Source organism: Convolutriloba macropyga, chromosome 1 (genome assembly GCF_964194025.1).
Source record: "Convolutriloba macropyga chromosome 1, txConMacr16.3, whole genome shotgun sequence".
Lineage (NCBI taxonomy): Eukaryota > Metazoa > Xenacoelomorpha > Acoela > Convolutidae > Convolutriloba > Convolutriloba macropyga.
In genome coordinates, this window is record NC_134468.1 from 50,176,018 (window position 1) to 50,201,571 (window position 25,554).

Genomic DNA, 25,554 nt, shown 5'->3' on the forward strand with positions numbered 1-25,554 from the left:
GGTGCGCAAACAATCAATTGTCGGTGCTTGTATATTATTGCTAGAGGTATAAAAAGCCTAAAAGCAGTCCTTGTAAACAGCATTTCTTATAAGTTTAAACAGGGCTCCAACAAAACAACTTCTTAATTCCCTTGATTTAGAGAAGGCACCAAAATGCACACAATAGAGCAGAAAACTTATTTTTTGTCGTTGAATTCCGACGCTTAGAGCTTCAATATAATACCACATATGTTAGTATAGGATGTTCTCAAAAAAGTCAAAAACTATCCGAACAAAAAGTTCTACTTTTCAAAAATGTGAGACCGATTGTAGACTTCGAACTACTTGTGTCAACATGTTGCTATGCATTGACCATGACATGAGCTTGGATCTTCGAAGTTATCATCACAAAGACATTATCTAGTTGATTCGCTTATTTTTATTGAACAGCCACATTGTTACTTGAAGTATTTTCCAGCAACTTGAAATTTCCCAAATTTTAGGTTTACAAAAATGATAAGCTGAGCGCAACGAGCATCCAAATATCCTCTCTACTCGTCGAGGGAAACCATTTGCCTGCACACAACTCAGGAAATTTAACGTTCAGTGCTCATTTAACGTTCAGTGCTCTATTTTCAAAACTTGAAATTCTCTGCAATGCAGCGAATTAATCGACAAATCAATTGGGGAATTAAAGTTTGCTATATGAGAAAAAAGTTTGAGAGAACTACAGATCTCTTAGTAAAATCTAACACTTTGCCTTCAGAACTTTTAATAAGCCAGATGAGCGTTTCAAAACTTAGGAATGATATTTCATTATTGAAATCAGATGGCACTGAGAGTTTTTCTCTGAGTGGTAATGTCTTAGTAAGAAAAACAACAGAACTGAACAGCTAATTCTCCTAAGGTCGAGCAGTCGATCATTACAAAAAAGAAGCATCCAAAAATGGAATAAACTTCCCGCGTGAAGTCCGGACTATCAGATCACGCTCAAAGTTTAAACGCATGTTAAAACAGCATCTGCTCCAACAATTCAAACTTGTACCGTTGGAAAGGAACGTTGGTGGCTTCAAAAGTTATTTTTACCTTTAAAAAACGGAACCACTAATTTTGATTTTTAACATTGTACTAATTTTGTATATATAATTTTAAACTTGAAATATTTAACCCCCGGGTTATATTTTCAATTTACTTGTTTGAACAAAAAAAAATCTGTCTAAATAAGGTGCACAAAATTCAAAAATATGTGGTGTTCGAAATTCAATTAAAATCAAAGTACAATTAAAGCCATTACACGTTAAACAACAAATTATCAACAACTGCCACAATCTAATATTAATAATTAACTTCTCGACTAAGAATCAGGTTAGTCAACATCAAACAGCACCTGATCAAAATGAAAAAGGAGTCCGTTCAAACAAAAACAAAGTGAAATCTCTCAATTAAAAATGGGTATTGCAAGTTACACTTCAACCGACTGTAGCTCATCATCCTATTTACTTGTGCTCGGTCCAGGTTGTTGCTGCTGCTTTCGTAGCTGTTCCTCTTGTTCAGCTTTGGCAGCCTCCTCTTTACCTGTGAGGATGCTTGAGTTTGTCCACGTGAGACGATCCTCGTAAAACTTTATCACAATTTGAGGACACTTCATATTAGCTTCAGCAGCTAAAACACAAAGCCACTCTTATTTTTTGACAAAGACACAAAATAACTCGCAAAGGATACATCTCTGGAATAAAGTAACCTCAATTTTCATGTCTGCAACATTTTAACTGAGTTTCTGCTTTTTACGGTTATAATAGCGTGGAAATTGGATGATCTAAAGGACATGGGTTCATTTTCCCAAATCTTATATTCTTCTTCAGACAATTTTTGACTTCTTCTGAGAAAAACAGACTAACGTATATAGTATCATTATAAAGCTCGTTGCGTCTAGATCTTAACTAAAAAATTTCGTGTCTTTCCTGTTATAGCCCCCATAATGGTATAATGGTATAATAACCAAGACAGAGGGATTATAGGTTATATGACCACTGAGCTGAGGAGGTGCAGGGGGGGGGGGTGTCTACAATTGGAAAGACCCAAAGCTTCAAAACCCACAGCTTCTTTCAAATTTCCACCATTTTGATCTTTTCGTCTTTAACATTTCTTTTTATCAATATGAAGTTCGTCTCCTTTTCATCGATGCTTCTTTGATTTTTTTGACCAATTCTATCATTTCACCCTTCTATCATTTCACTTCTATTATTTCACCATTCTTTTATTTCACCCATTTTCAAAACTGGTGGTCAGCAAATTGCCGCCGGATAATGGCCGCAGTTGACCAGCCTGACGCATATCAGGATTGAAAAAAAGGATCATAGCCGAAAGACCGCCGGAATAGCTGCAGAATAAACTTGTGTGCCGTATGGTACAATTAGACATAGATATAGATAACAGTCAAAAAGTTATCGACGTCGCTCAAAAAGCTATGTAAAATACATTCAGCGACAAATTTATTAGGCTCGTTAAAATAAGTCAAGTTTGATCAAAACCTACTCACGCAAATGACTAAAAAACTTCTGCTGGAGAGAAAGAGAAATAACCTCGAACACGCAAACGCCGTTAGAGAATAAGAATTCCTTCAGCATAGGTTGTCTTTTTCAGCTTTGCTGTGCGAACATGCCCAAATCATTAACCACAGCATATTACAAAACTTCAAAGTCATAAAATACCTTCTAGCAGTTCTAATGGCTGCAAAAGGACACAAGAACAACAATGGTTGTAGTTGAGACTAAGCTATAAGGCGGCAAGAAAAAAAAACAAGACTAAAAAATCGACTTTAAATTTTTGAAAAGTGTCAATCATAAAACTACTGATATGAAATCATGGGACTAATTATATTACCCTATTCCTCATTTGCAACCGACGAAATCAGTCATTAATGACATTAAGGGGTAAGACAGCAATAAGTTCAACAAATATTAGTCAAACTGAAAAAATCACTCACAATTTCGGGAAACGAACAGCGCATAAGTCATAGAAAGCACTAGCTATCAAATCCGATTAATTTAGGCATTCTTAGCTGGAGATGTGACCTGTCGTTAATGACACTAAGAGAAAGAAATCACTGAATTACAAAAATTTGAACAACAAGTGTCAAAGTCATAAAAAGCATTAGCTTTGAACTCAAGAATTAAATGGGCCAAAATAATCTCTGTTAACAACTTATGATACATTTCCTCAACAAAATTAAACGATAAGACATCAAAAACTGCAACAATTAATCGCAAAATTAACAAATTCATTAAAAACTTTTGCGCCAAATAGTGTCGGAGTTATAAAAAGCATTAAGTGCAACAAATATTAGCAAAACTCAAAAAATCACTAAAAAACTTTGAGGACAGAGTGTCTAAGTCATGAAAACAGCTAATCAGCAACTCAAACACTTAATTAGATTCATTAATGATTGATTAGCAACCAATGATACTGTCACTGAAGATACTAGTAGACAACAGAAATAATAAAGATAGGTGGCAAAAAACAAACTTTTATCAAATATTTTATGATAACAAGTAGTGTCAGAGCTAAAAAGCATTAATTAAAAAGAATTACTTACACCATTAACAAAAATCCGTATCAAATCAGTAGCAGTCATAAGAAGACACAATGAAAACTGCAGAAAAATTACGGTACGTGAGAACAATTTTGCTTTCAAAAACCTAAAATTTGTAAAAATGCCAACTTCTCACTAACTTTAAAGGCACTTAAAATCACGCTTCAAACCTTTTCACTCCCTATACTACTCCAGGATGGTTAAAATCACTACTCTAATTTGACTTTTCAATGACTTGAAAACGTTCCAAAGCCGAAAAAAGTAACAGATAGATCTTAAAAACGCACACCAATACGATTCAAATGCTTTGGATAGTAAAAAAAACCAAGACAAGGCAAATAATAGCCTCAGCTATAGCTTTGAGCCATTAAAAACAATTGTCATAACGTTCTATGGGGGTCTAAAAAATTTCTATACCAAAAATGAGAATATTAACCAAGAAGTGACAAATTATTCAAAAACAGTTGAAACACGATTTTCCCAAATACATAGAAACTTTCCCATCCCTATGGTTACAAAAAATTCCGTAATTTTTGAATAATACGCAGCCTGTCGTCAAAATTACAACTATATAATGTAAAACTTTTCCAGCTGTGAGCACGTATTAATATAATTTAAATGCATGCTATTAAAAAACATACAAACACTGTAATGATGCCTAGAGGGAGAGTAGTCTTTAAGCAATTGTTTAAAATAGAACAGTTTATTCTTGGCACTACTATTATAACTATTATTATTATTACTACTAATAATATTATTATTATTCTTACTATTATTATAGTTATACGCACCATTTACAAACTCAAAACTCATTTCAAAATCAAAGATTAAACAAAAGTTTTCAGTTTTTCCGATAATCCAAACTCATGAGACATTGGTTTAATTTCAAAAGGCAACTTCTTCCATTCATAAGGAACAGCTAAAATTGAATGATCCTTGTTCAAATGCAGTCCGTACATTAGGAACCTTCAAAAATGCATAGAGGCATCTAGTCACCTTATCATTTCGGAAAACTTATCCGCCAAGGAAAACGGTAACTTTCAACGGATGGTGATCCAACCGGAGGCCAAATAGTAAAACTTTTTAGAGGACACGTTATTTCATGGGTAGCCAATGAAGCTGTTTGATATAGTTTGCTATTGGTCAACGAGGTGATCTAGAATTAAGACCCCAATTTGAGCTCATACGCTGTAATTTTTGCATAATATTTACAGGTAGTCTATAACACAGCGAGTTGTAGTAGTTTAGGCGCGAGATAATCATTCCTCCAACTAACTCGACCAACGACTTTCTGTCGACTGTATATCTGCTGGAATCTAATTTTCCCAGGAATACCATCTACGACACAGAACTAATTTCTTTTGTGTATGAAAGTCTGGCATCTAAATTGAAGCCCCGAAAGATAACTTTATAAAACAAAGCGTTTGTGGGGAAGTTCAATATCTCCATTTAAACTATTCTTTCTACTAATAAACATACTCGTGTCGGAACTTAGCACCACTTTTGCAGTCGTAATTATCAAATCAAAAGAAAACTGATTTATCACAAGGTGATAAACAAAATAAATAAGTCACATCGGCATTAAATAATTGTTGACATCCACCCGTTCAACCAGAACATCCGGAGGAACGCGATAGCATAAAAAACGAATGGGACCCGGTTTAGATCCCTGAGGAACACCCGTCTTTGTAGTTCTTGGCATGAAATATTCATCATCAAAAACATTTCTGAGACCTACTACTCATATAACTATTTAAAAACCTCAGCGCTTTATCTTTGGAACCCAAACTAGTTTCAGGAATCAGAATTTACTCATAATCAAGGGTATCGAGGGCAGCTGAGAAATCAAGCCCAAGATTAGAAGTGCTTTTTGTCATGTCTAAATTAAGGGGCGGATATTTCGTCACCTTAACTAGGGTTGTTTCTGTAGGAAAAACATCCTAGAGGAGCTTAGGTATTTACTAGCTAATTTACTCATTTTGAGGTGTTCAAGCGTTTGGATTCCAATACTGCCGACATTTAACTTAGGTTTGAGAAAATTTGACCATATGAAAAATCTTCATTATCAGAACTGGCTTTCTTCAATTGGGGTTTAACACTGGCTATTTTAAAGTACTGGGAAGAAAATTCCGCCATCAGGGAAGCATTCAGAAGATTCAAGAGGTCGAGAGAAAAATAATCTGGAAATGGCTCAACCGTCTGTCCAGCGAAGAGGTACTGTTTGACGACACCAAAATGAAATCTCAAAACTGACTTATCAACAACCCTGTGAACGAATTCATTGAGTTAACTTTGGATTTCAGAATTGCATAACCTATCGCAGTGGAAACAGATACAAAATTTTCCACTTCTGATGAAAAGAACTTTTTGAAGTCATCTGCGAGCCGTTTTTCTCTTTATATTTCGGGAGCTGTTCTACATCCTGACCAAGAGGCAAAATTAATAAGGCAAACTTTTTACAGCTATAATTTTTCACCAAAGCATTCTCAATGTAGGAAGTTCAATATTTCAATTTAATCTATTCTTTCTACTATTGAGAATACTCGTGTCGGAACTTAGCACTACGTTTGCCGTCGTAATTATCAAATCAAAAGACCCCTTATTTATCACAGGGTGATAAACAAAATAAATAATTCACATCGGCATTAAACAATTGTTGACATCAACCCGTTCAATCAGAACATCCGGAGGAACGCGATAGCATAAAAAACGAATGGTACCCAGTATAGATCCCTGAGGAACAACCGTTTTTGTAGTTCTTGGCATCAAATATTCATCGAAAAACATTTCTGAGACCTACCATTCATATAACTATTTAAAAACCTCAGCGCATTATCTTTGGAACCCAAAATAGTTTCAGGAATCAGAATTTACTCATAATCAAGGGTATCGAGGGCAGCTGAGAAATCAAGCCCAAGATTAGAAGTGCTTTTTGTCATGTCTAAATTAAGGGGCGGATATTTCGTCACCTTAACTAGGGTTGTTTCTGTAGGAAAAACATCCTAGAGGAGCTTAGGTATTTACTAGCCAATTTACTCATTTTGAGGTGTTCAAGCGTTTGGATTCCAATACTGCCTACATTTAACTTAGGTTTGAGAAAATTTGACCATATGAAAAATCTTCATTATCAGAACTGGCTTTCTTCAATTGGGGTTTAACACTGGCTATTTTAAAGTACTGGGAAGAAAATTCCGCCATCAGGGAAGCATTCAGAATATTCAAGAGGTCGAGAAAAAAATAATATGGAAATGGCTCCACCGGCTGTCCAGCGAAGAGGTACTGTTTGACGACACCAAAATGAAATCTCAAAACTGACTTATCAACAACCCTGTGAACGAATTCATTGAGTTAACTTTGGCTTTCAGAATTGCATAACCTATCGCAGTGGAAACAGATACAAAATTTTCCACTTCTGATAAAAAGAACTTTTTGAAGTCATCTGCGAGCCGTTTTTCTCTTTATATTTCGGGAGCTGTTCTACATCCTGACCAAGAGGCAAAATTAATAAGGCAAACTTTTTACAGCTATAATTTTTCACCAAAGCATTCTCAATGTAGGAAGTTCAATATTTCAATTTAATCTATTCTTTCTACTATTGAGAATACTCGTGTTGGAACTTAGCACTACGTTTGCCGTCGTAATTATCAAATCAAAAGACCCCTTATTTATCACAGGGTGATAAACAAAATAAATAAGTCACATCGGCATTAAATAATTGTTGACATCCACCCGTTCAACCAGAACATCCGGAGGAACGCGATAGCATAAAAAACGAATGGGACCCGGTTTAGATCCCTGAGGAACACCCGTCTTTGTAGTTCTTGGCATCAAATATTCATCATCAAAAACATTTCTGAGACCTACTACTCATATAACTATTTAAAAACCTCAGCGCTTTATCTTTGGAACCCAAACTAGTTTCAGGAATCAGAATTTACTCATAATCAAGGGTATCGAGGGCAGCTGAGAAATCAAGCCCAAGATTAGAAGTGCTTTTTGTCATGTCTAAATTAAGGGGCGGATATTTCGTCACCTTAACTAGGGTTGTTTCTGTAGGAAAAACATCCTAGAGGAGCTTAGGTATTTACCAGCTAATTTACTCATTTTGAGGTGTTCAAGCGTTTGGATTCCAATACTGCCGACATTTAACTTAGGTTTGAGAAAATTTGACCATATGAAAAATCTTCATTATCAGAACTGGCTTTCTTCAATTGGGGTTTAACACTGGCTATTTTAAAGTACTGGGAAGAAAATTCCGCCATCAGGGAAGCATTCAGAAGATTCAAGAGGTCGAGAGAAAAATAATCTGGAAATGGCTCAACCGTCTGTCCAGCGAAGAGGTACTGTTTGACGACACCAAAATGAAATCTCAAAACTGACTTATCAACAACCCTGTGAACGAATTCATTGAGTTAACTTTGGCTTTCAGAATTGCATAACCTATCGCAGTGGAAACAGATACAAAGTTTTCCACTTCTGATAAAAAGAAATTTTTGAAGTCATCTGCGAGCCGTTTTTCTCTTTATATTTCGGGAGCTGTTCTACATCCTGACCAAGAGGCAAAATTAATAAGGCAAACTTTTTACAGCTATAATTTTTCACCAAAGCATTCTCAATGTAGGAAGTTCAATATTTCAATTTAATCTATTCTTGCTACTATTGAGAATACTCGTGTCGGAACTTAGCACTACGTTTGCCGTCGTAATTATCAAATCAAAAGACCCCTTATTTATCACAGGGTGATAAACAAAATAAATAAGTCACATCGGCATTAAACAATTGTTGACATCAACCCGTTCAATCAGAACATCCGGAGGAACGCGATAGCATAAAAAACGAATGGGACCCGGTTTAGATCCCTGAGGAACACCCGTCTTTGTAGTTCATGGCATCAAATATTCAACATCAAAAACATTTCTGAGACCTGCTACTCATATAACTATTTAAAAACCTCAGCGCTTTATCTTTGGAACCCAAACTAGTTTCAGGAATCAGAATTTACTCATAATCAAGGGTATCGAGGGCAGCTGAGAAATCAAGCCCAAGATTAGAAGTGCTTTTTGTCATGTCTAAAATGAGGGGCGGATATTTCGTCACCTTAACTAGGGTTGTTTCTGTAGGAAAAACATCCTAGAGGAGCTTAGGTATTTACTAGCTAATTTACTCATTTTGAGGTGTTCAAGCGTTTGGATTCCAATACTGCCGACATTTAACTTAGGTTTGAGAAAATTTGACCATATGAAAAATCTTCATTATCAGAACTGGCTTTCTTCAATTGGGGTTTAACACTGGCTATTTTAAAGTACTGGGAAGAAAATTCCGCCATCAGGGAAGCATTCAGAAGATTCAAGAGGTCGAGAGAAAAATAATCTGGAAATGGCTCAACCGTTTGTCCAGCGAAGAGGTACTGTTTGACGACACCAAAATGAAATCTCAAAACTGACTTATCAACAACCCTGTGAACGAATTCATTGAGTTAACTTTGGCTTTCAGAATTGCATAACCTATCGCAGTGGAAACAGATACAAAATTTTCCACTTCTGATAAAAAGAACTTTTTGAAGTCATCTGCGAGCCGTTTTTCTCTTTATATTTCGGGAGCTGTTCTACATCCTGACCAAGAGGCAAAATTAATAAGGCAAACTTTTTACAGCTATAATTTTTCACCAAAGCATTCTCAATGTAGGAAGTTCAATATTTCAATTTAATCTATTCTTTCTACTATTGAGAATACTCGTGTCGGAACTTAGCACTACGTTTGCCGTCGTAATTATCAAATCAAAAGACCCCTTATTTATCACAGGGTGATAAACAAAATAAATAAGTCACATCGGCATTAAACAATTGTTGACATCAACCCGTTCAATCAGAACATCCGGAGGAACGCGATAGCATAAAAAACGAATGGTACCCAGTATAGATCCCTGAGGAACAACCGTTTTTGTAGTTCTTGGCATCAAATATTCATCAAAAAACATTACTGAGACCTACCACTCATATAACTATTTAAAAACCTCAGCGCTTTATCTTTGGAACCCAAACTAGTTTCAGGAATCAGAAGTTACTCATAACCAAGGGTATCGGGGCAGCTGAGAAATCAAAACCCAAGAATAGAAGTGCTTTTTGTCATGTCTAAATTGAGGGGCGGATATTTCGTCACCTTAACTAGGGTTGTTTCTGCAGAAAAAACATCCTAGAGGAGCTTAGGTATTTACTAGCTAATTTACTCATTTTGAGGTGTTCAAGCGTTTGCATTCCAATACTGCCGACATTTAACTTAGGTTTGAGAAAATTTGACCATATGAAAAATCTTCATTATCCGAACTGGCTTTCATCAATTGGGGTTTAACACTGGCCATTTTAAAGTACTGGGAAGAAGATTCCGCCATCAGGGAAGCATTCAGAAGATTCAAGAGGTCGAGAGAAATAAAATCTGGAAATGGCTCAACCGGCTGTCCAGCGAAGATGTACTGTTTGACGACACCAATATGGAACCTCAAAACTGACTTATCAACAACCCTGAGAACGAATTCATTGAGACTTCGGCTTTCAGAAAAGCAGAACCTATCGCAGTGGGATCAGATACGACAATAGTTTCCACTTCGGATACAAAAAACGTCTTGAAGTCATCTGCGAGCCGTTTTTCTCTTCATATTTCGGCAGCTGTTCTACATCCTGGCCAAGAGGCAATTTTAATAAGGCTAACTTTTTACAGCTATAATTTGTCACCAAAGCATTCTCAATGTAGGAAGTTCAATATCTCAATTTAATCTATTCTTTTTACTAATGAAAATACTCGTGTCGGAACTTAGCACTACGTTTGCCGTCGTAATTATCAAATAGAAAGAACCCTCAATTATCACAGGGTGATAAACAAAATAAATAAGTCACATCGGCATTAAATAATTGTTGACATCAACCCGTTGTCAGAACATCCGGAGCAACGCGATAGCAAAAAAAAACGAATGGGACCCAGTATAGATCCCTGAGGAACACCCGTTTTTGTAGTTCTTGGCATCAAATATTCATCAAAAAACATTTCTGAGACCTACCACTCATATAACTATTTAAAAACCTCAGCGCTTTATCTTTGGAACCCAAACTAGTTTCAGGAATCAGAAGTTACTCATAACCAAGGGTATCGGGGCAGCTGAGAAATCAAAACCCAAGAATAGAAGTGCTTTTTGTCATGTCTAAATTGAGGGGCGGATAATTCGTCACCTTAACTAGGGTTGTTTCTGTAGAAAAAACATCCTAGAGGAGCTTAGGTATTTACTAGCTAGTTTACTCATTTTGAGGTGTTCAAGCGTTTGCATTCCAATACTGCCCACATTTAACTTAGGTTTGCAAAAATTTGATCATTTGAAAAATCTTCATTATCAGAACTGACTTTCTTCAATTGGGGTTTAACACTGGCCATTTTAAAGTACTGGGAAGAAAATTCCGCCATCAGGGAAGCATTCAGAAGATTCAAGAGGTCGAGAGAAAAATAATCTGGAAATGGCTCCACCTGCTGTCCAGCGAAGAGGTACTGTTTGACGACACCAATATGGAACCTCAAAACTGACTTATCAACAACCCTGTGAACGAATTCATTTAGTTAACTTCGGCTTTCAGAATTGCATAACCTATCGCCGTGGAAACAGATACGACAAAATTTTCCACTTCTGATACAAAGAACGTCTTGAAGTCATCTGCGAGCCGTTTTTCTCTTCATATTTCGGCAGCTGTTCTACATCCTGACCAAGAGGCAATTTTAATAAGGCAAACTTTTTACAGCTATAATTTTTCACCAAAGCATTCTCAATGTAGGAAGTTCAATATCGCAATTTAATCTATTCTTTCTACTAATGAAAATACTCGTGTCGGAACTTAGCACTACGTTTGCCGTCGTAATTATCAAATCAAAAGACCACTCAATTATCACAGGGTGATAAGCAAAATAAATAAGTCACATCGGCATTAAACAATTGTTGACATCAACCCGTTCATTCAGAACATCCGGAGGAACGCGATAGCATAAAAAACCAATGGGACCCAGTATAGATCCCTGAGGAACACCCGTTTTTATAGTTCTTGGCATCAAATACTCATCATCAAAAAACATTTCTGAGACCTACTACTCATAACTAATCAAAAACCTCAGCGCTTTATCTTTGGAACCCAAACTAGTTTCAGGAATCAGAAGTTACTCATAATTAAGGGTATCGAGGACAGCTGACAAATCAAGCCCAAGATTAGAAGTGCTTTTTGTCATGTCTAAATTGAGGGGCGGATAATTCGTCACCTTAACTAGGGTTGTTTCTGTAGAAAAAACATCCTAGAGGAGCTTAGGTATTTACTAGCTAGTTTACTCATTTTGAGGTGTTCAAGCGTTTGCATTCCAATACTGCCGACATTTAACTTAGGTTTGAGAAAATTTGATCATTTGAAAAATCTTCATCATCAGAACTGGCTTTCTTCAATTGGGGTTTAACACTGGCTATTTTAAAGTACTGGGAAGAAAATTCCGCCATCAGGGAAGCATTCAGAAGATTCAAGAGGTCGAGAGAAAAATAATCTGGAAATGGCTCAACCGTCTGTCCAGCGAAGAGGTACTGTTTGACGACACCAAAATGAAATCTCAAAACTGACTTATCAACAACCCTGTGAACGAATTCATTGAGTTAACTTTGGCTTTCAGAATTGCATAACCTATCGCAGTGGAAACAGATACGACAAAATTTTCCACTTCTGATACAAAGAACGTCTTGAAGTCATCTGCGAGCCGTTTTTCTCTTCATATTTCGGCAGCTGTTCTACATCCTGACCAAGAGGCAATTTTAATAAGGCAAACTTTTTACAGCTATAATTTTTCACCAAAGCATTCTCAATGTAGGAAGTTCAATATCGCAATTTAATCTATTCTTTCTACTAATGAAAATACTCGTGTCGGAACTTAGCACTACGTTTGCCGTCGTAATTATCAAATCAAAAGACCCCTCAATTATCACAGGGTGATAAACAAAATAAATAAGTCACCTCGGCATTAAATAATTGTTGACATTAACCCGTTCAATCAGAACATCCGGAGGAACGCGATAGCATAAAAAACGAATGGGACCCAGTATAGATCCCTGAGGAACAACCGTTTTTTTAGTTCTTGGCATCAAATACTCATCATCAAAAAACATTTCTGAGACCTACTACTCATAACTATTCAAAAACCTCAGCGCTTTATCTTTGGAACCCAAACTAGTTTCAGGAATCAGAAGTTACTCATAATTAAGGGTATCGAGGACAGCTGACAAATCAAGCCCAAGATTAGAAGTGCTTTTTGTCATGTCTAAATTGAGGGGCGGATAATTCGTCACCTTAACTAGGGTTGTTTCTGTAGAAAAAACATCCTGGAGGAGCTTAGGTATTTACTAGCTAGTTTACTCATTTTGAGGTGTTCAAGCGTTTGCATTCCAATACTGCCGACATTTAACTTAGGTTTGAGAAAATTTGATCATTTGAAAAATCTTCATCATCAGAACTGGCTTTCTTCAATTGGGGTTTAACACTGGCCATTTTAAAGTACTGGGAAGAAAATTCCGCCATCAGGGAAGCATTCAGAAGATTCAAGAGGTCGAGAGAAAAATAATCTGGAAATGGCTCAACCGTCTGTCCAGCGAAGAGGTACTGTTTGACGGCACCAAAATGAAATCTCAAAACTGACTTATCAACAACCCTGTGAACGAATTCATTGAGTTAACTTTGGCTTTCAGAATTGCATAACCTATCGCAGTGGAAACAGATACGACAAAATTTTCCACTTCTGATACAAAGAACGTCTTGAAGTCATCTGCGAGCCGTTTTTCTCTTCATATTTCGGCAGCTGTTCTACATCCTGACCAAGAGGCAATTTTAATAAGGCAAACTTTTTACAGCTATAATTTTTCACCAAAGCATTCTCAATGTAGGAAGTTCAATATCGCAATTTAATCTATTCTTTCTACTAATGAAAATACTCGTGTCGGAACTTAGCACTACGTTTGCCGTCGTAATTATCAAATCAAAAGACCCCTCAATTATCACAGGGTGATAAACAAAATAAATAAGTCACCTCGGCATTAAATAATTGTTGACATTAACCCGTTCAATCAGAACATCCGGAGGAACGCGATAGCATAAAAAACGAATGGGACCCAGTATAGATCCCTGAGGAACAACCGTTTTTGTAGTTCTTGGCATCAAATACTCATCATCAAAAAACATTTCTGAGACCTACTACTCATAACTATTCAAAAACCTCAGCGCTTTATCTTTGGAACCCAAACTAGTTTCAGGAATCAGAAGTTACTCATAATTAAGGGTATCGAGGACAGCTGACAAATCAAGCCCAAGATTAGAAGTGCTTTTTGTCATGTCTAAATTGAGGGGCGGATAATTCGTCACCTTAACTAGGGTTGTTTCTGTAGAAAAAACATCCTGGAGGAGCTTAGGTATTTACTAGCTAGTTTACTCATTTTGAGGTGTTCAAGCGTTTGCATTCCAATACTGCCGACATTTAACTTAGGTTTGAGAAAATTTGATCATTTGAAAAATCTTCATCATCAGAACTGGCTTTCTTCAATTGGGGTTTAACACTGGCTATTTTAAAGTACTGGGAAGAAAATTCCGCCATCAGGGAAGCATTCAGAAGATTCAAGAGGTCGAGAGAAAAATAATCTGGAAATGGCTCAACCGTCTGTCCAGCGAAGAGGTACTGTTTGACGGCACCAAAATGAAATCTCAAAACTGACTTATCAACAACCCTGTGAACGAATTCATTGAGTTAACTTTGGCTTTCAGAATTGCATAACCTATCGCAGTGGAAACAGATACGACAAAATTTTCCACTTCTGATACAAAGAACGTCTTGAAGTCATCTGCGAGCCGTTTTTCTCTTCATATTTCGGCAGCTGTTCTACATCCTGACCAAGAGGCAATTTTAATAAGGCAAACTTTTTACAGCTATAATTTTTCACCAAAGCATTCTCAATGTAGGAAGTTCAATATCGCAATTTAATCTATTCTTTCTACTAATGAAAATACTCGTGTCGGAACTTAGCACTACGTTTGCCGTCGTAATTATCAAATCAAAAGACCCCTCAATTATCACAGGGTGATAAACAAAATAAATAAGTCACCTCGGCATTAAATAATTGTTGACATTAACCCGTTCAATCAGAACATCCGGAGGAACGCGATAGCATAAAAAACGAATGGGACCCAGTATAGATCCCTGAGGAACAACCGTTTTTTTAGTTCTTGGCATCAAATACTCATCATCAAAAAACATTTCTGAGACCTACTACTCATAACTATTCAAAAACCTCAGCGCTTTATCTTTGGAACCCAAACTAGTTTCAGGAATCAGAAGTTACTCATAATTAAGGGTATCGAGGACAGCTGACAAATCAAGCCCAAGATTAGAAGTGCTTTTTGTCATGTCTAAATTGAGGGGCGGATAATTCGTCACCTTAACTAGGGTTGTTTCTGTAGAAAAAACATCCTGGAGGAGCTTAGGTATTTACTAGCTAGTTTACTCATTTTGAGGTGTTCAAGCGTTTGCATTCCAATACTGCCGACATTTAACTTAGGTTTGAGAAAATTTGATCATTTGAAAAATCTTCATCATCAGAACTGGCTTTCTTCAATTGGGGTTTAACACTGGCCATTTTAAAGTACTGGGAAGAAAATTCCGCCATCAGGGAAGCATTCAGAATATTCAAGAGGTCGAGAAAAAAATAATATGGAAATGGCTCCACCGGCTGTCCAGCGAAGAGGTACTGTTTGACGACACCAATATGGAACCTCAAAACTGACTTATCAACAACCCTGAGAACGAATTCATTGAGACTTCGGCTTTCAGAATTGCAGAACCTATCGCAGTGGGATCAGATACGACAATAGTATCCACTTCGGATACAAAGAACTTGTTGAAGTCATCTGCGAGCCGTTTTTCTCTTAATTTTTTGGGAGCTGTTCTACATCCTGACCAGGAGGCAATTTTAATAAGGCAAACTTTTTACAGCTCTAATTTTTCACCAACGCATTCTCAATGTACAGTCTACGCTTCTCTATGACTTTTTCAAAAGGCATATTGGTAACAGTTTCGATTTTAGATTTTAAAACATAAACCGACAAATGTCGGAAGAATTGCTCGAACGACAGGCGAGGCAATTTAATTCAGGGGCTGTAGCCTAGATCAATTTTTTTTATGGCTGCAAAAAACCTTTCCCCGCCGGGATTCGAACCACTGACCTCCCGATCCACAACCAGCCGCACTAACCACTGCGCGACGAATCACTCACCTTTGCTAAGCTGCAACCGATTTAATATTAGCAACAAGCTTTACTTCGGAGTGAGAGCAAGAGAGATGAGTCAAAAATGAAGAACGAAAGCGTGAAAAAGTCACCTGAGAAGTCAAAGAATGTTCTAGAAGAAAAGCGCAAAAATTGCCAAGCGAAAAATTTGCATTGAAAAAGAGACACGTTCACAATAATTGCTATCAACTTCGTTCAAGATCAATTAAACAGCTGTTTTTGACCGATACTTACGCTCTTTTCTTCTTTCGTTTCAAATTAAGAAGATTATTTCGTCGTCAAAAATTGGGCATTAGTGAGTAAGGCCCAAAGCGCCAAAAAATGAGTTCCATATATTCGATGCATCGTTAGTTACACTCAGCGAAATATTAATCATCCAGAACAATTTTCTCGAATTATAACTTTATTTTCTTCAAAAAGAACAGTAAAGCGATCAACAAAAGATTCAACGTTCAATCCCGACGGTCAATAAACAACGATAACTAAATAACTGCTAGCCCCAACAGTTTAAGAGGCATGACAGCATTCAAAAATCCGAGGCAGACCAGAGGCAAATCAGAGGGGAAACTATAGAAAAGAAATCCTGAGGAACCACACTACTCCATTTCTGTTGTTGTTATGTTCTGACCAATCGACCTACATATACATGACGCTTCGGGGTTTTTTGACACCCTTGTTGACTGCTGGATTGAAATTATTAAAATTAGAAACTGCTTTCAAGTCAAGTTGATCGCTAGCTAAGGAACCATTTTATAACACTTTTGAGAAATTGACGTTTTAGCCAGCTGGCTGTAAAATTTGGCCAAGAATGTGTGATCCAGCCAAATATAGATAATACGAAACGAAAACGCATTGCATTGATGTGCAATAAGGCTGCATAATTTAAGAAAAATCTCATCGTATCTATGGCGATGTGCAGTTTACGTTAAAATTTTGAGGGCACTTTACGTTACAAAAGTAACTGTATCTGATTTCTTTGGTATGAAAACAAAACAAAAATATGCTAGGCTGAAAATTCTGCTTCTTTCTGGAATGTAATTTCGAGAAATATTGCACGGCAATTGAAACAATCACAATCTTGTGATCAAAAGTGTTAGAATTGTAACACAACCATAAGATGAACCCATGAAGCGCAGTCATGCTCTTCATGTTCACAACTTGTAAGTTCACAACTTGCAACACCTTCACATACCTAAGACAATATCAGGTCTCTCTCTGTTCTTCCACTTGATGACAAACTTTAGAGCTCCTCCGTGGTCGGTGGCAGCAATGATCTTCTCTGGTTCCAACTGCCGATCGAATCCGTACCCAATTTCAGACTGCGGAAGAGAGAATTCTTTTGCCTGCAAAGAAAGACACTTTCTATAACGATACAATTATGTCTTGAGAAAGCAATAGCCTACACACACACGAACCCAGGCATACGTTACGAAAAAAATAAATTGGTAGTGAAGAAAGCATCGTAGAAGAATGTACAACAAAACTCGCTGGTAGTTTTGTCTGAATAGTTAACGAGGCCAGATCAAACTTTTATAGTTCTCGATCCTAACAGAACTGCTCTTTCAAATGTGTATTTCACGGCTACCAGTATGTTTTCACTATTTTGAGCACTTCATCTAAAAAACAACCGACTAACGTCGGGCGAATTGCTCTCAAACGACCGGTGAGCGGTCGTTTGAGAGTCTCCAAAAAGTTTGAGCTGTGAAACAGAGCTGAAAGGCTCTAAGAGCACTGAATGCCCGCTGGGCGCTACCTGTTTATCCCGTTTTTGAGGACGAAAAGTCAAAAGCGTCAGACGAAAAATCGGTCAAGCGAAAAATCGCATAAAAAAAGACCAACAGGACTAATATAATTGCTACAAACTTCGTTTGAGAGCAATTAAACAGTTGAAAGTCTTTTTGTTCAAAACCAACCAAACTAACTTTGTTTGAATCCCTGCATACACATAATTTGTAAAGTTAAAGCGTGAATCCGTAATACAGAACGTGAAAATTTGATGTTGAATCATGTGAATTCTGTTAAGGCATGCGTGTTTAATTTTCTGATGTGATGGTTTTCGTTTCAATCACATGGTCCTTCATTAAATGTTAACATTGGGACTTTTTCCGTGGGGGTTTATTTCCTAGACCGGAGTTGGGACAAGCGCTCACAAGATAATGCTCCTGTGCATAAATCAAACATCATCGGCAATTTTTTCAAAGAAAGAGAACACTATATTATTGTATAGGGAGGGATAGCTGTCGCCAAATATACAAGTGTAATATACAATAAACAAAAAGAAAGGAAGGTACTGGAATGCCCGGTATTCAGCCAGATCTGAATCCTAATGGAAACATGTGGGCGTTTTCGAAGCGATTACGAAAAAAGATAGTTTTTTTGGACAAGTGTCAGAAATTGGGAGCAAAATTGACGCAACGTGTTAATTCCTGAATAATAATAAAAATAATGATAATAATAATAACAACAATAATAATAACAATAATAAAAATAATAATAATAAATAATAATACTAATAATAATAATAATAACAAAAATAATAATAATAACAAAAATAAAAATAATAAATAAAAATAATAATAATAATATTATTAATAATAATAGAATTTAGAGCAAAATCTCATGGGTCCTCGGACCCTAGTTTTAGTAGTTCTAAGCTCGTAGTTTGAGAGTAATTGAGTTTTTCACTTCTTTGCATTTCGTACATCTGCAAACAATTCTCCATGTACATGAGATATTCTCGTCTACTTATTGTGAAAGTAAAGAAAGTAAAAATCCAAGAGTTCATTCTTGCAATCTTCCTTAAACAAAATTTCGCTTTTGAAAAACCGTCAAATATATTGGCAAGATTACAGGCTCGCATCGAAAAATCGGACTCGCATTTTTTATAACGAAATTTGAGGCACTGAAATTTTCGAGCTGTCTGCGCTCTTGTGTTTTCGATATCTGATAGTGAGACGTATTTATGCTAGTCGATGTCAACTTTTCCAGAAAGTAATTAGCAAACAATAGAACGACAATCAACTCCTGATAAATCGATAATGGTAAAATCTTAAGAAACACTTGACTACATGTGTATGATTGCTGTGCTTTCGAACCAAAAATCCATGCCACTGCTTTCCTCTGCACACTTTCAATTAAAGTTAAATCCGATTTGCTTGATTTCCATAGTTTGAACATACATGGGGACTTTTTTCCGTGGGGGTTATTTCCTAGACCGGAGCAGGGACAAGCGCTAACAAGATAATGCTCCTCTGCATAAATCGAAGATGATAGGCAATTTTTTCAAAGAAAGAACACTATATTATTGTATAGGGAGGGATAGCTGTCGCTGAATATACAATTGTAATATACTATATACAAAAAGAGTGCAAGGTACAGGAATGGCAGGTATTCAGCCAGATCTGAATCCTAATGGAAATTTTTGGGCGTTTTCGAAGAAACGATTACGAAGATAGTTTTTTTTGGGAAAGTAATGGAACGGCCGGTATTCAGCCAGATCTGAATCCTAATGGAAAATTGTGGGCGTTTTCGAAGAAGCGATTATGAAAAAAGACAGTTTCTTGGGAAAGTGTCAGAAATTGTGAGCGAGATTGACGCAGATGTGGCGAGAAACAAAAAAGAACACGTTAATTTCTGAATAACAAAAATAATAATGATGATGATAATAATAATAATAAAAACAATAATAAACTTTAGAGCAAAATCTCATGGTTCCTCGGACCCTCAGTTTTAGTAGTTATAAGCCCGTAGCTTGAGAGAAGTTGAGTTTTTTCACTTCTTTGCAGTTGGTACATCTGAAACAATTCTCCATGTACATAAGATATTCTCGTCATACTTATTGTTAAAGTACAGAGAGTAAAAATCCAAAAGTTTATTCTTGCAATCTTCTTTAAACAAAATTTCGCTTTTGAAAAATCGTTAAATATATTGGCAAGATTACAGGCTCGCATCGAAAAATCGGACTCGCATTTTTTAAAACGAAATTTGAGGCACTGCAAATATCGAGTTGTCTGCGCTCTTGTGTTTCCGATATCTGATAGTGAGACGTATTTATGCTAGTCAATGTCAACTTTTCCAGAAAGTTTATTAGCAAACAATAGGACGACATGCAACTCTTGATAAATCGATAATGGTAAAATCTTAAGAATCACTGGACTATATGTGTATGATTTCTGTGTTTTCGAACCAAAAATCCATGCCACTGCTTTCTACTGCACGCTTTCAATTAAAGTTAAATCCGATTTGCTTGATTTCCATAGTTTGAACATACATGGGGACTTTTTCCGTGGGGATATTTCCTAGACCAGAGTAGGGAAAAGCGCTCACAAGATAATGCTCCTGTGCGTAAATCGAAGATGATAGGCAATTTTTTTAAAGAAAGAACACTATTATTGTATAGGGAGGGATAGCTGTCGCTAAATATACAATTGTAATATACTATATACAAAAAGAGTGCAAGGTACAGGAATGGCAGGTATTCAGCCAGATCTGAATCCTAATGGAAATTTTTGGGCGTTTTCGAAGAAACGATTACGAAGATAGTTTTTTTTGGGAAAGTACTGGAACGGCCGTTATTCAGTCAGATCTGAATCCTAATGGAAAATTGTGGGCGTTTTCGAGGAAGCGATTATGAAAAAAGACAGTTTTTTGGGAAAGTGTCAGAAATTGGGAGCGAGATTGACGCAGATGTGGCGAGAAACAAAAAAGAACACGTTAATTCCTGAATAATAAAAATAAAAATGATGATGATGACAATAATGATAATAACAACAATAATAGACTTTAGAGCAAAATCTCATGGTTCCTCGGACCCTCAGTTTTAGTAGTTATAAGCCCGTAGCTTGAGAGAAATTGAGTTTTTTCACTTCTTTGCAGTTGGTACATCTGAAACAATTCTCCATGTACATAAGATATTCTCGTCATACTTATTGTTAAAGTACAGAGAGTAAAAATCCAAAAGTTTATTCTTGCAATCTTCTTTAAACAAAATTTCGCTTTTGAAAAATCGTTAAATATATTGGCAAGATTACAGGCTCGCATCGAAAAATCGGACTCGCATTTTTTTAAACGAAAATTGAGGCACTGCAAATATCGAGTTGTCTGCGCTCTTGTGTTTCCGATATCTGATAGTGAGACGTATTTATGCTAGTCAATGTCAACTTTTCCAGAAAGTTTATTAGCAAACAATAGGACGACATGCAACTCTTGATAAATCGATAATGGTAAAATCTTAAGAATCACTGGACTACATGTGTATGATTTCTGTGTTTTCGAACCAAAAATCCATGCCACTGCTTTCTACTGCACGCTTTCAATTAAAGTTAAATCCGATTTGCTTGATTTCCATAGTTTGAACATACATGGGGACTTTTTCCGTGGGGATATTTCCTAGACCAGAGTAGGGAAAAGCGCTCACAAGATAATGCTCCTGTGCGTAAATCGAAGATGATAGGCAATTTTTTTAAAGAAAGAACACTATTATTGTATAGGGAGGGATAGCTGTCGCTAAATATACAATTGTAATATACTATATACAAAAAGAGTGCAAGGTACAGGAATGGCAGGTATTCAGCCAGATCTGAATCCTAATGGAAATTTTTGGGCGTTTTCGAAGAAACGATTACGAAGATAGTTTTTTTTGGGAAAGTACTGGAACGGCCGGTATTCAGTCAGATCTGAATCCTAATGGAAAATTGTGGGCGTTTTCGAGGACGCGATTATGAAAAAAGACAGTTTTTTGGGAAAAAGTCAGAAATTGGGAGCGAGATTGACGCAGATGTGGCGAGAAACAAAAAAGAACACGTTAATTCCTGAATAATAAAAATGATGATGATGACAATAATGATAATAACAACAATAATAGACTTTAGAGCAAAATCTCATGGTTCCTCGGACCCTCAGTTTTAGTAGTTATAAGCCCGTAGCTTGAGAGAAATTGAGTTTTTTCACTTCTTTGCAGTTGGTACATCTCAAACAATTCTCCATGTACATAAGATATTCTCGTCATACTTATTGTTAAAGTACAGAGAGTAAAAATCCAAAAGTTTATTCCTGCAATCTTCTTTAAACAAAATTTCGCTTTTGAAAAATCGTTAAATATATTGGCAAGATTACAGGCTCGCATCGAAAAATCGGACTCGCATTTTTTATAACGAAATTTGAGGTACTGAAACTATCGAGTTGTCTGCGCTCTTGTGTTTCCGATATCTGATAGTGAGACGTATTTAAGCTAGTCAATGTCAACTTTTCCAGAAAGTTTATTAGCAAACAATAGGACGACATGCAACTCTTGATAAATCGATAATGGTTCAAAACCAACCAAACTAACTTTGTTTGAATCCCTGCATACACATAATTTGTAATGTTAAAGCGTGAATCCGTAATACAGAACGTGAAAATTTGATGTTGAATCATGTGAATTCTGTTAAGGCATGCGTGTTTAATTTTCTGATGTGATGGTTTTCGTTTCAATCACATGGTCCTTCATTCAATGTTAACATTGGGACTTTTTCCGTGGGGGTTTATTTCCTAGACCGGAGTTGGGACAAGCGCTCACAAGATAATGCTCCTGTGCATAAATCAAACATGATCGGCAATTTTTTCAAAGAAAGAGAACACTATATTATTGTCTAGGGAGGGATAGCTGTCGCCAAATATACAAGTGTAATATACAATATACAAAAAGAAAGGAAGGTACTGGAATGCCCGGTATTCAGCCAGATCTGAATCCTAATGGAAACATGTGGGCGTTTTCGAAGCGATTACGAAAAAAGATAGTTTTTTTGGACAAGTGTCAGAAGTTGGGAGCAAAATTGACGCAACGTGTTAATTCCTGAATAATAATAAAAATAATAATAATAAATAATAATACTAATAATAACAAAAATAATAATAAAAAATAAAAATAATAATAATAATATTATTAATAATAATAGACTTTAGAGCAAAATCTCACGGGTCCTCGGACCCTAGTTTTAGTAGTTCTAAGCTCGTAGCTTGAGAGTAATTGAGTTTTTCACTTCTTTGCATTTCGTACATCTGCAAACAATTCTCCATGTACATGAGATATTCTCGTCTACTTATTGTGAAAGTAAAGAAAGTAAAAATCCAAGAGTTTATTCTTGCAATCTTCCTTAAACAAAATTTCGCTTTTGAAAAACCGTCAAATATATTGGCAAGATTACAGGCTCGCATCGAAAAATCGGACTCGCATTTTTTATAACGAAATTTGAGGCACTGAAATTTTCGAGCTGTCTGCGCTCTTGTGTTTTCGATATCTGATAGTGAGACGTATTTATGCTAGTCAATGTCAACTTTTCCAGAAAGTTTATTAGCAAACAATAGGACGACATGTAACTCTTGATAAATTGATAATGGTAAAATCTTAAGAATCAATGGACTAGATGTGTATGATTGCTGTGTTTTCGAACTAAAAATGCATGCCACTGCTTTACTCTGCACGTTTTCAATTAAAGTTAAATCCGATTTGCTTGGTTTCCATAGTTGTGAATCGCATCTGAGAATGGGCACAATATGGCTTCCGTAGGCATTTTTCTTGTTGCTTAAGGTTGTGTTCACTAAATTTCGTTTGATGGCATAAAGTGCTTTCAACGATTTTTCTACCCACTTTTTTCATGCTCTGACCAGGTGAGGTTTTCTGATACAATAAGTCTCATGAATGGTGTGCTACCAAACAGAAAATGTCCAGCTTTCAGTTGTCCAAGTAACTTTCTGTTGTCCAAGTAACCTTCTGTTGTCCAAGTAACTTTGCAACAACTTGTGACAATTCCCTCCAATTTCAATTAGGGCTAACTTCTCCAGAAACAGAGAATGATTAACTTTGTCGGAAGCTTTCTGAAAGTCAATATAGAGCAATCAGGTATTGTTTGTCGGGACTGTCAAAGCAGATGTATAGTTTACGAAAATATTCTATTAAATTTGTGACGATTGAGCGTCTTTTGCAGAAACCGTGTTGTCGAATTAAAAACCGTGTACACAAAACAGGGTAGATTTTGTAAAAGATTAATTTCTCTAGAACTCTAGAAGGCAGAGAGGAGGCTAATTGGGCGAGAACTTGATACCTGTTGTTTGTTTCCGTCTTTGTGCAGGGGGATTATTTCACTCGGTTTCCAGGCAGTAGGGAAGTTTCTCTTGTTTGTGATAGTATTAAAAAGGAGATGTAAGGAGTCTGGCAATGACCTAGCACAGCGTTTCAGGAGGTTACAAAATCTATCCGGACCTTTAGCTTTATTTACATCAAGATTTTCCTAGGGATAAAGTCTTGCAGGATATAAAAAAACCAGTCCTATCACATATCCAACATTAAATCAACATTTGAGTAACAGTGTGGGCCAAATTTACGACTTTCTATGAACTGATTTATCTCATCCCAGTTCGCACTTTTGAACGAAAACATCCAAACGTCACGTTTAATTGTTGATCGAATGGGTCGTTGGTAAGTAGAGGCCGAAGAATATTTTAACCGAGTATGGTTGATGATCAGAACTGAAACAATTTTTGAAAAAATTATCTACTTGTACATTAATCACAGAATTTGGTTGATTACTGAGAATAACTTTAAGGCTTCTCGCTGCTTCTGATATCGGATTGTTCTAAAACCATCTAAAATGATATATAACATATATCATGCAGGTAGTGTATGCAATAAATAATAAAGTCATTCAAAAAACAAGTAATAAACAGAAAAATTCATTTTTAAACCTGTATGGAAACTATACAAAATTTCGACTAGCTAAAGGTGCAATGAAGCGTTATTAGGGAACAAATTTGATCACAGGATGTATTAATTGATGTTTGTCATGTTTTTTTTAAATCTTAAGGTGTACGTAGCTTTTTGATACCATAGTGTATAAGCGAAGACATACATTTTGAGAGCTCTTATCAAATATTAATTTTTTCACAACAAGAACATACCTTTTTTCTTGCAGCTGCTTGTGCAGTTTTGGTAGCCAACAGTTTAGCTTCAAATTCTTCTACCTTCTCGGGACAATGTAAATGCTCGACAGGCTCCCAAGTATTCGTAGAAGCGGGCCAGTCTTTCCATTTAATAAAGTATTCAGTTCTGCCATCTACAGTTCGTTTTTTGATTATTTTCTCAACTACGTACTCATCTTCAGGACATGAATCTGAATCAGTCTCATTATTCTTTTCTTTTTGGTCGTCTTTTCCTTTATCACTAGCCTCTAAACACAAATAGACGATGCAACCAATTCGCCGTATTCACTTTCTCAGTTTAAAATTTTTTGTTCTAGCTTAGGAAGGATATAATCTAATATTATAATTAAAATACTCGACACTACAATGAAAATGTTTCCCAACTCAAAAAAAATTATCAAAACGTTTACCGTTGAATTTGAAAATAAATAATGCTGCGGTTCAAAGCACTAACCATTATCAATTTCCATGTTCTCAGGCCCCTGACTACTTTCTTCCACAGCTTCGTTTTTGCTCTTGATTTGCTCGTTTTTAGATTCGATCCCCGAATCGCTAGAAGATGTTTCTTTAGCTAACTCTAAATTTTTGATGTCTTTCAACTTTTCAACAGTCTTCTTTGTTGACATAATATTCTATAGAAGGCTCAAATAACCAAATGGCTGCCCAACTTCAAAATAAACATAACCGCATAACGTCG

General features: G+C 36.3%; 1 protein-coding gene across 1 annotated transcript; it reads right to left on the reverse strand.

The window, feature by feature from the left end:
• Nucleotides 1-1,226: 1,226 nt before the first annotated feature.
• Nucleotides 1,227-25,554, reverse strand: LOC142340074 (chromobox protein homolog 3-like). Its single transcript, XM_075390491.1, has 4 exons — nucleotides 25,312-25,554; nucleotides 24,837-25,105; nucleotides 17,095-17,245; nucleotides 1,227-1,641 (listed from the first exon to the last, which is right to left on the reverse strand). Exons 1-4 carry the CDS (start codon nucleotides 25,481-25,483, stop codon nucleotides 1,472-1,474), a joined length of 762 nt encoding a protein of 253 aa, XP_075246606.1. The 5' UTR covers nucleotides 25,484-25,554; the 3' UTR covers nucleotides 1,227-1,471.